At 42.4% G+C, this 13206-nt stretch overlaps 1 protein-coding gene across 1 annotated transcript in view; it reads left to right on the forward strand.

The window, feature by feature from the left end:
- RFXAP (regulatory factor X associated protein) overlaps positions 1–10654 on the forward strand; it is a 33824-nt gene extending 23170 nt beyond the window's left edge. Inside the window, exons 2-5 of the mRNA XM_054271844.1 lie at positions 5058–5282; positions 5352–5893; positions 8393–8500; positions 10423–10654. Coding sequence (XP_054127819.1) covers positions 5058–5282; positions 5352–5893; positions 8393–8500; positions 10423–10533 — 986 coding nt within the window. The 3' untranslated portion in view covers positions 10534–10654. The remainder of the gene's footprint in view (positions 1–5057; positions 5283–5351; positions 5894–8392; positions 8501–10422) is intronic.
- The last annotated feature ends 2552 nt before the right edge of the window (positions 10655–13206 follow it).

Here is a 13206-nt window from a genome sequence, read left to right on the forward strand (position 1 = left end):
TTGAATCTTTCCATGACTGTATCACTGTTCAATTTGGCTCGAACATCAAGAGCAAGTAGGGAGAATAAATGGGGAGTTGGCTAAGCAGTACAAGGCGCAACAAAGCAGAAAAATCTCTCTTGACTCCATACTTGCATTTGGATCCCTCATCAAACAATGTGTTTATAAAGAGATGTCTTTTAAAAACTGTTACTTCTCAGTTTCCTCCAGCAGTCTTCTTTCATTCCTGTTCATCTTTCAAGTACCACTCCTTTCCTTTTAAAAAACCCAAATGCTCTCCTTGACTCAAGATGTTAATTTTAGGACAAAAAACCCACAGCAATAAGGTTACAAAATACCTTGCATTTAGATTATATTTGTAGGGATATCACAACACTGAATGTATGAATTTCAGAGTCCCATGTCTCACAGAAATTCTTAGTATGGCTTGTGCTCTTACAGCACGTGATAAAGGCAAATGCATTTTTGTGTGATAGATAGATAGATAGATAGATAGATAGATAGATAGATAGACACACAGATAGATATTAACTGAACAAAATGCATATCATCCCTTATGGAAGAGTGCTAAAACAACTTTAACAATTTGAAAATATTAGTTCAGCTGTAATCATTAGTACTATCTTGATCTGTAAGCAGGACAAATCAGTTTCTTCTAATGATTATTACCTTTCTGGATCTTAACCTGTATCTGTTTTTTAAAACATGTTGTTTCCAAGACAATTAAGAACTGGATGGTAAGAACTAGCACAGAAATGTAGAACATTAAAATGAACTATTTCACAAATACAAAAGAAGAGACAGCAGAAAATCAGAGAATCTATTTAAATATTTATTTAGAGATGTCAGCCTGAGGACAAATGACCTTATTACATTTCAGTAAATGAACTTATTGCATTTCAATAATTGTATTTGTTCTCTCCTTTTAATTGCACCTGGGAATACAAAACATGATGCAACTGCACCTGACTGGATAGCAATAATGGACAGAGTGGTGATAAAATTTTCCAAACATGACCTTCCTTCTCCAGCAGACAGATTTACAGAAGTGCAGCCCAAAGAAACAACTACTTTTTAGATTTCTTTTCCACTGGAATGTTTCTCTTTTCTGAGCAAACCAGGCAGAAAACAAGAAGAGAAAACCAGTGGCAGCTTTTTAAGAAGGACTTGCTTTGTTAGCTGTCACTAATTTACTACCTGTGTATGTTTCTGTGCCCTCAAGCAAGCAGACTACAAGGTTCTGGGTTTAAAAAAAAAATAGATGATACTTCACATTCCAGTACAGTAAGAGACTCAGTAAACATCAAATCAATTTGCTAACTAATTAACGCCTTCAATATATTTATAATGAACTGTCAGTTTTCTGTGGCTTTTTGTTGCTCTTTTTTCTTCAGAAGAGGAAAATGAGAACCATGGAGTTGAAGTATGCTTCCAGGCATTGTCTCCCATGAAATCCCCATGTGTTACCAGAGTGTCTAAGGCAGAATTCAACTTATTCTACAAGAGAGGGAGTTTTCAGCAGAGCATTTGGTTGGAAAGATTAACTCCCTGAACAATTTTCTCATGTAGTCTTTAACTGCTTTGGTCTGCTGGTCAGACTAGCCCATGCCAAACCCTGCTGTCTCAGTGAGGTTTCACACAAGTGCATGAAGGGCCCAAACAACTCTTCCTAGAATTTAAAGGTTATCAGTTTCCTATTTCTTTTAATTAGTTATCATGTATATACATGCAGGGCGTGTAGAAAAATGTGATTTATTTTGATCCATTATTACTTTGGATTTTTATTTTAAATAATGTGGGGAGAACTTAGAATTTTAGGAAGACATTCTTTCAAGATGCATTCAAAGCAAAAGAAATAAACAAAAATTATTTGAATGGGCCTATAATGTGAAAAAAACCCCAAACATTTTGTGTTGACATCAAAATAGTTAAGAAGCGGGACAAAAACAAAGCTATGTGTGTGGTATTTTCTGAGCTCCCCGGATGGAGGAGGAATTGATGAATCTGACCCCATGTTCTTAAAAGGCTAATTTATTATGTTATTTTATATTATATTAAAGAATACTATACTAAAACATAGAGGAAGGATACAGACAGAAGGTTTAACAAGATACTACTGAAAAACCTGTGACTTTCCCTTCCAGGGTCCACCACAGCCTGACCATGATTGGTCATTAAGTCAAAACAATTCACATGTTGGATAAACAATCTCCAACCACATTTCAAAGCAGCAAAACACAGGAGAAACAAATGAGATAATATAGTTTTCCTTTTTCTCTGAGGCTTCTCAGTTTCCCAGGAGAAAAAATCCTGGTGAAGGGATTTTTCCAGAAAATATGACAGTGATAATATGTAATTTTTGTATTTTTCACTACTGACACAGATCAAGGCTGAGTCCTAAAGAAAGGTTCATTCAAGTTGTCCTAGCATGGCTGTAACAGAGATGAAAAACACCGAAGCAGATGTGGGGAGAGTAAGCCTTAACTGACAAAAACAGGCTGTAATTCCTGTTTAAACCCTGGAGCTGGAGATCACCTCACCCATGACTGCTTGGTCGAAGGCAATGAGGACAGAGTTACTCAGTTCACTGCAATTTTTCTAGGACTATACCATCATTAACTATTTTGACAAATGAGAGAGAAATGTATTATGACAAGATTGAGGGCGAAACAGAATGGCTACAACTGCGAACACCGTAATCATTTGTCTTAGTGACAGGAAAAGGGAGCTACGGCAATTGACAGGAAATAAATGGAGTCAGCAGGGTTCTTTAACGTGGGATGAACTGCTGTGTGCAGTGAGAAAGGCAAGAACCCACGGAAAGGAGCTAAGACAAATAAAGAGGGGCCAACAGCAGGTGATCAAGCAGATGGAAGTCAGTGGGACTTCTCCGCAGCCATGCAGAAGTAACCCAAGGAGAGAACTGACATCCAAAGGAAGAAAGGGCAAGGAGCAGCATGCTGACAGCCACACGGGCTGTCACTAGAGGCAGCAAAAAGGCTAAGTGGGAGAAGCCAAACTGCATCCCTGTATCTGCACTCTCAAGTGACAGTGGATGAAGAGCAAGGACGCAAGTACAGCCTGGAGACAGCGCTTGCAAAGCTCAGCAGCAGGAAAGCTTGGATCTGGACAGCCATCACATGAGCCCAGCAGGTCAGGAGGCTGAGCAGGCTGACAGGGTGTAGAATCCCAGAAGATGACAGGATAATGTGTATGTCTCAAAAACGATAGCTGGATAGCAATGGAGCCAACCAAGGATTGTTTGCACTAACAGATGAGGATTGCTGGTGTCAATGCTCTGTGAGAAAGGAGAAGATGTGGCTGGAGACAGGGGCCATGCAGAGGGAGGGCAGCACTCTTCCTGGACTAACAGCCTTGTTGTAGTTCCTGGAGATAAGCCCAACACAGTATCACACAAGCATGGGAATGAGGGCAAGATGTGAGCATGGGCTGTGGGAGGAGATCAAGACCATCAAAGTTCCTTGAACCTGTGAAAAATGCGTATTTTATGATTGGCTTTTCACAAACATTAAAATTAATATTATATGTGTTATGTTAGAAAGTCATGCTGCATTAATTTTCTTAAGTAGTGTGTTAAATATAGTTTTAGGTTATAACATCATGTTAAAATAGAAACTATGCTATCTAAGATACCTTTTTTAAAGAGAGGACTCACATCGAAATAGCACCTACAGGACACCTAAATCTTTCAGAGAAAAATAATTTATAGGTCTCTTATCGAGTCCTTTCCGTCTTGCTCAGCCCTGAAGACGCTGTTAGGATTCAGAGGAAGAAGTTGACACTGACCAAACAGAATCCTTAGTTTGAATGGAATTTTGGCATCATGTATGAGGTGTAGGAATATGCAACAGGCTATTGCTTTTAAGGGGTAATCCTCTGTTAACAGGTGTCCTTTTTCAGGCTTCTGCTGCCCAGAGAGAGGTACCTGGACTGTCTGTAACTCTTTGCTTTTCTTATCTCATATTGTCCTATTCCAAATTGTCCAAATTATTATTACTTTAATTATATAGCTATTTTTATAACCATTTTATTACTATTAAACTTTTAACATTTTAAAAACAAGTGGTTGGCGTTTTTCACAAAGCTCTCTGAGCTATTTCCCAAAAGATCTGAAAGAGCAGACTGTGCATGATAATTAATTTGCATAGAAAGCGAGAAGCCTGCCCATGAAAAGGTACCCCCTCCAAACCTGGGTAGCACCTCATTTTTCTCTTTTCTCTCATTTCTTAATTTTCTTTTCCTCTCTCTGACCCCTCACCCCCTCTAATTCATCTTGTGAAAAACGCCAATCACTTGTTTTTAAAATTTTAATAGTTTAATAGTTGTTCAACAAAATTATTATAAAAATAGTAATACACATAGAGTAATAATAATTTGGACAATTTGAATTAGGACAATATGAGACAATAGAAACAAAGAGTTACAGACGTCAGGGTACCTTTTTCTGGGCAGCATAAGCCTGAAAAAGGACACCCGTTAATAGAGGATTAACCCTTTAAAGCAATAGCCTGTTGCATATTCATACACCTCATACATGATACATAAATTCCATTCAAAGGATTCTGTCTGGCCAGTGTCAGCTTCTTCCTCATAATCCTAGTGGCATCATCTTGCCTGAGCGAAATGGGAAGAAGTTCATTTCTCCTGATAATGGAGCAATAACTTCTCTTTCTCTGAAAGACTTAGGTGTCCTGTGGCTGCTATCTCGGTGCGAGTCCATTCTTTAGAGAAAAAGTATCCTACATTGCATAGTTTTTATTTTAACATTTTGTTATAATCTAAAACTATATTTAACATACTACTTAAGAGAAGTAATACAGCATTAATTTCTGACACAACACATATAACATTAATTTCAATATTTGCGAAAAGCCAATCATAAAGTACGCATTTTTTACAATGTTTCGCTCTTCCCTTTCACCCGGCCCCTATATCCAAACCCACTGCCGCGTGATTACACAGTAAGTCAGGGGCTAACAAACCAATTCCCACGCCAAGCGCGCAATATACTAATATAACTTTCTAATTGCTTGCAGACCCTCCGACTTCCACGCTCCTTTCGATCACGAGCATTTACCACCCGGGGCCAAGCCACACTGGTGGCTCTAACACGGCCTCAAACGCTTCACACCAGCGGTGCCGCTACAGCCCCGACGCAAATTTCCCCACAGCGCCCCGGGGGCGGTGCCGCCATTACAGGGGCCCCGCCCCTGAGCAGGCCGGGGCGCTTGCGCCGTGCGCACAGCGCATGCGCGCGGGCGGTGCGGCGGAGGCGCGGGAGCGGCGCGCTCGCTCAGGGACCGGCCGGGCCGGGCCGGGCACCCCCGCCCTGCAGGGCAGCCCCGCCGCCGCTCCCGCCTCCTCCGCCTCTTCCTCCTCCTCGTCGCCGCCGCAGCAGCAGCAGCTGACGCTGCTCGTGATGCAGCCCGGCGGCGGCGAGGAGGCGGCGGCCGGGGCGGCGGGGGTGGTGCTGCAGCCGAGCGCCGACCCGCAGCTGCCGCCCTCCGCTAGCGGCGGCCTCATGGTGTTCTACGAGCTGGGGGCCCCCGGCGAGATCGAGGTGGGCGAGGAGGAGGTGGAGGTGGAGGCGGCGGGCGGCGAGAGCGCGGCCAGCCTGGAGGAGCTGGAGGAGGAGGAGGCGGCGGCGGCGCCGGGGGCTGCGGGCGGCGAGGCGGCGGCGGGCGGCGAGTGCAAGAGCTGCACGTACGAGGGCTGCAGCGAGACCACCACGCAGGTGGTGAAGCAGCGCAAGCCCTGGATGTGCAAGCGGCACCGCAACAAGATCTACAAGGACAAGTACAAGCGCAAGAAGAGCGACCAGGCCCTGGGGGGCGGCGGGGCGGCAGCCGCGGGGGGCGGCCCGCGGGCCGAGGTGAGGCGGGGGCGGCGGGGCCCGGCCCGGACACCCTCGGGTGCCGCTGGTCCCTCGGAGCTGGGGCTGCCTGGGGGCTGTAGGGATCTGTCAGACGGCCAGAGGAAAGGGCAGAAGTTCAGGGCCGTCCTGCAGCTCGCTCTTCTTCCTGTTTGCCGGAGCAAACTCCGTTTGTTTTCAGTTCTGGCGTAATTTGTGGAAGCTTACAGCTATACCAGGTTCCAGGAGAAAAAATATCGCTGGAAGATGCTTCACTTGCAGCGTGGCTTTTTTTCCTGTGGTAGGAAAGTATAGACTAAGAGATATGTCAGGCTTGTTTCTCAGCTGGTGCTGAAGTGTGGGTTTTAAAGTCACAAAGGCTTTGGGTATCAGGTGTACAAAAGTCAGTTGTGTAGGTTCTTCAGGATGCTTTTTGGTTTTTACTTTGATATTAAATGCAGGTAAATATTTCCACCACGGCTAGTTCATAATTAACTTGTATAAGCTAATGTGTATTGTTTAGATGGGGAAATACTATCAGTGGGAAAACTAATGGTAATGTACATTTTTTTAAATACTCTTTTTCCTACAGTTTGTGACTCAGCTAGGGCCCTTCTGTGATGGTCTCTTGTACAGAGTTAGTGTTTCAGATCTTGTATTTAGATGAAACAGAAAAAGGGAAATAGTTTTACACTGGAAGGTGCTGAGTTGTTTGTGCTCAAAGGGGTAGGTGTGAAATAGTGATTGTCAGAAGAAGAAAAAAATCTTACCCGGAGCTCCTGCTAAAAGCCACCCTTTTATGTCATCGCAGCTGTGTCCGGAGTAGTGTGAGTGGGAACTGATCTAACTGCAAACTGGCCACCAAAATCTTTTCCTGTTTCCATTTTTCTTCATGTAAATATAATAGTAACCATGCTGGGTGTCACACGAAAGAATCATCTTTGGTATGTCTGTAAAAGCCACGAGGCAGGTGCTTTTAAAAAGGGAAGTGTACATGTTGCTGCTAGGGAATGTTCTCTCATCTTCTCTTCCAGTTCAAAGGACTCGCTGAGGTTTTCCTGATGTATTCTGTAACTATAATTGATAAGTGTTGCATATAGTATTTTGGATTTTTGTTGAACCCTTGTAAGCTCTGTGGCTCTGTTACATTCTGGTGGTTTTTTCAGGTCTGCTACCTGGTGTGAATATTCACCTTGTTTTTGAATCTTGTTAGTGTCAAGCTAATTTGCCAGGTAGTGTTTACATTAGAACAGTTCCTCTTGTGTTTGTGATACTTAGTCTGAGTTTTTTTCCTTCTCACATTGAAAAGGCATGGCATGCTTGTTTCCAGTGAAAAAGTTACACACTATTATCATCCATGCTGTTTTGTGAGCCTTTTCTAATTCTAGTAGCTACTTCTCATTTCAATAAGAGAGCACACATTATTGAAAAGGAGAATGAATTCTAGATTTATATACCAGCATGACTTTCCCTCTTCTCTCTTCCTTCCCTGATAGTTCATCTTGCTCAATTCATGATGTGTCTACACAGATACTTGTGCTAGTTTAGGAAAGGGGACAGTATGGGAGAAGGGTAAAAATGCTGCATTTCATGTAGTGATGGGTTAAAACTTTTTGATCTGTAGCATGAAATAGTGATTATTGCATGTTGGAAGAGGGTGGGTTTTCTTTTCCCAGTTTGTGCAAGTGGAGATTGCTTTGAGTGTAAGGAAATTAGGGCCTGAAGTTGCAGGAACAAGCAGGGTATTTAGTGCTAAGCTTACTTTTTTACAGTGATGTTTATTGAGGCCATTTTCAGTAAAAGTTCCTACTAGAAGTTTCATTTTTCACTTCTGTGGAGTGGATAGAAGTGAAAGGTACTGGGATAGCTTTTTATTGTTCCTGCTTTTGAACTCTTTCAGGTAGATGGAAATATCAGTAAGTTTTGAATGTAATACACATAGGATTCAGCATTGGTTGAAATTTTCCAAACCTTTCATATTTTCTTTAGAGCAGATTGTAGAGCCACATTGTACTAGTATGTCTAATTCAGATGACTGTACAGGGAACAGAATAAACCTGGGGGGAAAAAAGAAGCCTGTGGCTTCGGTGCGTTCATCATAGTGTTCTGAAGTACATTTTGGTACTACAAGGATTATTGTCATTCCTGCCCAATTACAAATGGTAAATATCATTCATTTCCACAAGCTGGAGGCTGACCTGTTGTGAATTACTTCATTTTTAAGAAACGCAGTCAAATAAATTGAAGCCCTTAACTAGCCCTAGTAACCTGTTCAGTTTTGCACTATAGAAGACTAACTCTGAAGATGCATTGCTTCACCCTTGCTGGTGAAATAGTGAAAGGAGGTGGAAAGAAGAGGCCAGGTCTTGAATAGACAGATTTCCATTCCTGTGCTGTTACTTTGCTCTTCAGATTAAGGAGGCAAATGTTCTTTACTCTTGGGGTTTTCTGTGTATGACTGTATCAGAGTTCATTGTCTGACCTCCCTTGTTTTTTGTTTTTGTTTTCTGTTGTGTGCAGGATAGTGCTGAAGGTTCAGTGTCTGTCACAAAGCAGAGAACAGGATCCATTGGAGATCGCCCAGCAAGACCTACTCTTTTAGAACAAGTATTGAATAAGAAGAGGCTGGTAAGTCTTGTTTTTGAGAGGTTTTGAATTCAAATAAGTAAAGGCAATGTAACAGTGTTTACCTGCCACCATTGTGAAAAAAGAAAATCAGTTTAATAAGCATGCACTGCAAGTGCATAATTTCAAATTTGAAACATGCTTCAGAGATGTGTGCTTCAGTCTCTCTGTGAAGAATACTAAGATGACTGAATTTAATGATCTGAAGTTCTGGTAGTAACAGATGGGGTGGTTTCTTTAGGGTAAATAGTGCCTACAGTGTAACTGAGATGGTTTTAGCTTGTTCAAGCAAAGCCTTGGGTAGAACAATGAATGGACTTTATTGGTCTCATGTAAGGTTTACTGTGGTGTGTTTTAGAAATTGTAGATGTATCATATCAAACTTAAAGTTGTGTATATGTGTGTTGATAAAGCAAACTCTAAGCAAACAGTGTGATTTATAATATTTGCAGACTGCATGAATGGTGAGTCTTGTAAAGTTTTTTAAACGCTGGTTTCTCCTTTAACAAGTTAAGCCCAGTGTAGGGAAATTATTCAGTACCTACAGCTTCTTCACTGCAACTTTCTTTGTTGCATGTTTTTGCAGTCTCTATTCTTCAAAAGCTATGGGACTGTTTCTCTTCCTCTGTTACTTGTGCAATTAATGCAATTTAACAATCCTCATTATAGTGCTGTAGTGCTTGTTCAGAAATTTGGAAAGCTTTAAAACAAACATCATGTCAGTCTTAGGTATACAACTACCTAGATGTATTTCTTGATAATTCTTTCTCAATAATAGCGCTTTTTTAGTGATTGTGTCTAAAACTCAGAGGAGTATTCATAGCTCTTCAGTTTTCATGACACAAACAAGTAATGAACTATGAAGTAATTTTCATATATTCTCTTGTTCTTCATGCCCTCTTACTGGCTTGCTGTCCCCTTTCCTGGCTGTTTCTATAAACATGGCTTTTAATTAAATTTGAAAGGTATCTTATGAATTAAACATTATTTTTTTTATAGACGTACAGCAACCAGAAGCTCTTTTAATAGATTTTCAGAGCTTTTGCACTAATTATGTCAAGGCTCCTTAAGAACTCAGGATTCCTTCCAGTATTCCTGAAATTCAGATCCTCCTTGATCTGGTTCTTGCTTCTCTCTTTCTCCTCTGCCTTGCAGTTGCAGTACCTCTTTGGTTATATCACTGAAGTAACCATGCATAATGAGCAAGCATTTAAGGAATTCATTCAGCTGAAAAATAACCCTTTTCCTGTAATAATTTTTGGAAGGAATCAATTCCCAGCCTGATTTGCCATTTTACCTTACAATCACTTGTGCTGCCACCATGCAGGAATAAGAGTGAACAACTAGAGTTGGATTACAGTCTGCAGCTATTCAAGCCAGGAGCCAAATGCAAATACTTCTAGATACTTTGTCTTTTGTTTGAATGCTGAGGAGTTTTTTAAGTCATTCCCTATGGATGGACTTCTGTTTTGAAATGTTGGGAAATTCTGGACAATCAGTGAGAACCATAGACTATCTTGAATTGGATCATTGAGTCCAACTCCCTGCTCCTCACAGGACTGCCTAAAACTAAAATATGTGTTATGGGCATAGTCCTGATGCTTGAACTCTGACAGGCACATGAGCTTTGCTGCAGGATTACAATATTTTATTCATTTGTTAAACTAGTTTTGAGTGATCTGCAGTGAGAAATGTAGAAATTAGCTCAATTGAAGCACAGCTGTAGAACTGAAGCACAACTGAAAGATGTTTTGGTTATAGTATGTCAATAAATTACTCCTGTTTGCTATACTTACAGGGTTTTTATGATATTAAGCAACAGCAGTGGGTAATGTGTGAATTAGTGTAACGGAAAAATATTACTGTGGTAGCTATTTAACGTATGTGAGTTTTGTAAAATAAAGTTCACTTTCTCTCTCTTGCAGTCCCTACTCAGAAGCCCAGAAGTAGTGCAGTTTCTACAGAAACAACAGCAACTGTTAAGTCAACAAGCTTTGGAACAAAGGCAGCAACAGTTTCAAGGAGCACCTGGGTAATGAGGAAAGATCAATGATCTGCAGATGAGTCTGGTGCTGAAGGAGGGACAGGATCTGTATTTTGTATAAATACAAAGAATCTCAGTGTTTAAACAAAAATGGAAGTTGCTGTTGTTATGTATTTGTTTCCTGTTTGCACTTTTGAGGTTTTGAGCTGCTTGGGTGTCTGCAGACTTGTGAGCAAATCATAGAATGGTCTGGGTTGTGTTACGGAAAATTCCCAGTCTGACCATTCACAGGACTCTCTGACAGTCACTCTCCCAGTGCCAGAGACTTCAGCTTCTGGGACCAAAGCTCCTTCACTGCGGGTAGCTCCAGTGATCTGACAGGTGCCCCCCCCGACTCCCTGCACACCTGGCTTGCAGTCAGACCAGGTTTCCTTACTGGTTTGACCCCAGGTCTTGAGAACCTTGTTCCATAAAGCAATTTATTAACAGTGTAATAACACAGAAACAGCCTGGGCTGGTGCCTCCAAGGAGGGATCCCAGACAAAGGAACTCCTGGGCTTTTATACCATCACAGTGTAAGGCTCTTCCTCCTGAATCTTCCCTTCTGAGTCTTCCATTCCTGCCACGTCACTGTGTCCATTCACCTGGCTGGCCACTCGCCTTCATGCCTTTTGTTACACAAAGAGTTGGCAGTTCACTGCCTCCTGTCATTGCTCCTACCCAGAGCTCAATTTGCATCTCAGTCTGCATCTATAACTGCAGCTTATAAGTCAACTACCTGCACCAGATGTGTTCCTCAACAGTTGGAAGGGATCTTGAAAGGTCATCAAGTTCCAACTCCCCTGCTCTGGACAGGGATACCTTTCATAAGACCAGCTTACTCAGAGCTCTGTCCAGCCTGGCCTTGAACACTTCCCAGGGAGGGGGTATACATACCTAGATTCTCTGAGCAACCTGTTCCAGTGCCTGACGACCTTCACAGTAAAGAATTTCTTCCTAATATCTAATCTAAATCTACTCTTAGTGTGAACCCTTATTCCCTTACTCTGTCCCTACATGTCCTTCTAAAAAGTCCCTCTCACATCTTTCCTGTAGGCTCACTTCAAGTATTAGAAGGCTGCAATTAGGTCACCATGAAGCCACTGCTTTTCTAGGCTGGACAATCCCAATTCTCTCGGCCTTTCTTCATAGGAGAGGTCTTCCATCCCTCTAATCAGCTTGTGACCCATCTCTGGATTTGCTGTAACAGGTGGATGTCCTTCCTATGTTGTGGGTTCCAGAACTGGATGCAGTCCACCAGATGGCATTTTCACCAGAGCAGAGGGGCTGTGATGGGTTGACTTTGGCTGGACATACAAATTTATAAATTTTCATTAGTGCTGTCCCCTGTCCTTTCACAGATAGGTATTATTTTCCTATCTTAAGAGCATCCTCCACCCCTTCAGATGTCCAACAACTTACAACACAAATTGTTTTCCCCCCAGGGTCAAATCTCCATGGAGCACACACCGGTCTTCCCATCCTTCTACATTACTCACCAAGTACACCCAGGTATTTGAGCAAAGACAATCACATAAATGGGTTTGCTTGTTCCTGTAGGGAGAGAAATCCACCCCAGTTTTCCTAGTCACTTCCCATGTATAGTATGGGGACCTTATCTCCTCCCCCAGTGTGTAGGGGTTTTGTTTGGACAGTACCAGGGAGGTTTGCAGATCTGGTGTTAACCAGCCAAATGGCTTCTGTTAAATTTACATCCCAATCCTTCCATGCCTCATTACCTAACACTTAACACAGTCTTCAGCAGGCTATGTGATTCTGTTATACCACACAACCCCTTGTCTTATGGATGATAACGGCTGTGATGTCCACTCAATGCCATGTTTTTTTTTGCCCAAGAGTTTATTAGGTTGTTTTGAAAAGTAGTCCCATTGTCTGATTCAATTCTCGCTCGGTACCATGTTGCCACAAAATGTGTCTCTCAAGATCTGAGATGGTGTCTTGAGCAGTGGCAGTGGTTTACAGGGTATGTTGCCAGCCATCCAGTTGTTGCCATGGTGAGTATGTACATATGTTTGGTGTGTTTATGGCAATGGTCCAGTTTGCCAGGCCTCACCATACGGGAAACCCAGCTGCTGCTCTCTATTCCAGGGAAAGTTTACTTCAGTGGCTTGGTTGATTGCAGCACATGCTTCTCATTCATGAATGATCTGTGCAATGGCCTCCATGGTCAGGTCAGTCCCTCGTTGATGAGCACATCTGTTCGTTGCAGCTGATGTTTCATGACCCCATCAAGTTATAAATGGCTCACCCTTCCACTCCCAGTCCAAGTGTACCTAAGTTAATTCAGTTTTGGCAGCCTTATCTACCTGTTCTTCAGTGGAGTGGGTTTTGGGCATGTGAACATCTCCCTGATACACATTTCCAGTCAAGTTTTCAACCTGTGCACTGATGTCCTGCCCCAGTGCAGGTGCAGTGCAGCCCAGATGGGTTTATCTTTGCATTGCCAATTGGTCCTCTTCCATTTTTGCAGCCCCCTCCATAGGTCATTAGCCACCATCCAGGAGTCAGGATAGAGATAGAGGCAAGTCACTTTTCTCATTCAGCAGTCTTTCTGGCTAGTTCAGATGGCTTTGACCTCTGCAAACTGGCTTCACTTGCCTTCTCCTTCAGCAGCCTCAATGACTTGTTCACCTCTGATGGTTTCCTGCCACACAACAGGATCCAT

Source organism: Melozone crissalis, unplaced genomic scaffold (assembly GCF_028551555.1).
Source record: "Melozone crissalis strain CALT ecotype California unplaced genomic scaffold, PUWL_Pcris_2 ptg000013l_1, whole genome shotgun sequence".
Lineage (NCBI taxonomy): Eukaryota > Metazoa > Chordata > Aves > Passeriformes > Passerellidae > Melozone > Melozone crissalis.